This window comes from Camponotus floridanus, unplaced genomic scaffold, assembly GCF_003227725.1.
Source record: "Camponotus floridanus strain SB8 unplaced genomic scaffold, Cflo_v7.5 scaffold3, whole genome shotgun sequence".
Taxonomy (NCBI): Eukaryota; Metazoa; Arthropoda; class Insecta; order Hymenoptera; family Formicidae; genus Camponotus; species Camponotus floridanus.
This window is the reverse complement of record NW_020229436.1, coordinates 5,360,274-5,362,950: the sequence shown is the minus strand read 5'-3', so window position 1 is coordinate 5,362,950 and position 2,677 is coordinate 5,360,274. Positions and strand designations below refer to the sequence as shown.

Here is a 2,677-nt window from a genome sequence, read left to right as displayed (position 1 = left end):
TGATTATTTATCAATCAATTCACGGAGTCTTTTGCTAATTATTTGCATGCATAATTTAATTGTTTTAGTTCGTGTTCTCTCACAATCCAAATTATATTTAGATTTTCAATTAAATTTCGATTCTCAATTAAATTGTACATTGTTTAATTAACAAGGATTGAGAAAATTTAAAGCATTGATCGAAATATATTTAAGTTTAATATTATTAAAAAAATAATATAATAAGCATCGATGATCGAAAGATTATGTTTAATTCTCTTATCCCTTTTTATGTATTTTCTGTTTCAATTTTTAATTGCGGTAATGAATGATTACGATTCGATAAAGATTTAACTGTATCGTTGCGACACAGTTTCATGTCGTTAATTAATCTTTAATTAATTAATTTTTGTCAATATTTATAGCAAATTATGTTTTGATACTAATCGTGTTTAGTAAAAAAATTACAGTATACGAAGCGTTTCTTACCACTACTTTACTCGAGAGTCACCGTGTGAATAATGACAAAGCCATAATATAGCGCGCTACTGTTTATATTTTACATTGTCAAAATCGAACATCGTGTTATCGATAATTCGTTACCAAAATATTTTATATATTATAATATATACATTAAAGTGAAATATTAAATTATAGAAGCATTTTAAATTATTGATTAAAATTGATTATTTATTAAACAATTTGTCACGGGGCCTTTTGTTATGCTAATTATGTGCATCTATAATTCGATTGTTTTACTTCACGTTCTCTCACATCCTAAATTATATTTAGATTATCAAGTAGAACGAGTAACACGTATGAAATATATTTGTGATTCTAAATATTAAAATAGTAATTATTATCCGTAAAAATCGCAATTATCGAAGTGATTATTTAATATTTTAGATCCCTATAATTTAATCGATTTTCGATTAAATTGTGTATTTAATTAACAAAGATTGAGAAAATTTAAAGCATTGGTCAAAATATATTTAATTCTAATATTTTAAACAAATATTGTAATAAGTATCGATGATCGAAATATCCCAACATAATCTCTTATCCTCTTTTATGTATAACATGTTTTAACTTTTAATCGCGGTAATGAATGATTGCGATACGATAAAGATTTATCGTTGTAATACAGTTTCATGTCGTTAATTAATTTTTAATTAATTAACATTTATTAATATTCTTAGCAAATTATGTTTCAAGACTAATCATAATTGTGTTTAACAAAAAAAATTATAATATATGAAGCGTTTCTCATCACAACTTTATTACTCGGGAGTCACTGTGCGAATGATGACAAAGCGGTAACGTATAGAGCGCTACTGTTTATATTTTATATTGCCAAAATCGAACGCCGTATTATCGATAATTTGCTGAAATATTTTATAAATTGTAAAATATACATTAACGCAGAATCTTAAGTTACTGAAGTATTTTAATTTATTGATTAAAATTGATTATTTATTAAACAATTTATCACGGAGCCTTTCGTTATGCTAATTATTTGTATCTATAATTCGATTGTTTTACTTCGCGTTCTCTCACATTCGAAATTATATTTAGATTATCAAGTAGAACGATCATGGAATGAATTCTGGATTTTTCGGACTATTCCCGATAGCAATGATTTCCGTAATATATATTCGTAATATATATAATTTTATTTCTTTAATCTGATTTTATTTTAAAATGATAACAAAATTAATTAACAATAAAGAATTTTTTGTTGCTAGGATGTTTAACTTAAATCATAATATTTTAACGACCAAATGTTGTGATTAAAGAAAATAAGAGATTTATACTTATAGAATATCATGACGAGAATGCACAGTGGGAAATGAAAATATATGATCAAATTCGGCGATATATTTTTCTGGCAAAACACCTTTCGTTTGAATATCAAGAACTTCAAAGTCGATTCGTTCAGTGTTATCATAATTTTTTCTATCATATTCGATCATGCTTTCTGAACTATCGGTACCTATCAATAAGCAATAATTAAGAATTAGGGGATAATTTTATCTTAATTATATATTCTTATATAATCGATTATATTCTTACCTATTATTGTCGATTTTCGATGAAGCTTCGGCAAAAGAAAATGTCTCACTGTATATCCGAAAGAACAATTAATTTCCATGCATTTTCCAGGTGGCACTAACCCTTCATATTTTAGATCCCATGCGTCTGTATAGAGACTAACATTTTTTTCTTTTAAAGTTTCCTCTGGATTGAACTTCATTATTTTTATGGAATCAAAGACGTACAAAATTGATGACACTAAAATGTTATTACTTTTTTATAATCTGTTCATTAAACTAAAAATATTACATTGTTCAACTAATTAAAAATATTTATGTGTTATAATATTTTGAAAATTCCACGATACACTTACACAACGCACACACGGAATCTGTACAGAACGTACAATATAGTCCAACTGTTGCATATAGAATGAGACCCAAAATTTTGTATGGCTTCTCGGGCACGCAGTCAAGTTTGGGGGTATAACGAAGTGGGGAACAGCTATTGTGTCTACTTAGTGCAGGTAAGATATTTGTATTTTGTCTCAGTGGTCAGTTGAACTAGGCCTTCTGATTGGTCAATCTGTTATTGGTCCAATCGCACCGTGGCTAGAAAGTCATTTCATTTTAGGGCGGTAGACTTTCTCTTTTTTTCGGCTATT

At 27.2% G+C, this 2,677-nt stretch overlaps 1 protein-coding gene across 1 annotated transcript; it reads right to left on the bottom strand.

Moving 5' to 3' along the window:
- Positions 1-1,793: 1,793 nt before the first annotated feature.
- LOC112638404 lies at positions 1,794-2,233 on the bottom strand. Its single transcript, XM_025410058.1, has 2 exons — positions 2,053-2,233; positions 1,794-1,972 (listed from the first exon to the last, which is right to left on the bottom strand). Exons 1-2 carry the CDS (start codon positions 2,231-2,233, stop codon positions 1,794-1,796), a joined length of 360 nt encoding a protein of 119 aa, XP_025265843.1.
- Between the last annotated feature and the right edge of the window lie 444 nt (positions 2,234-2,677).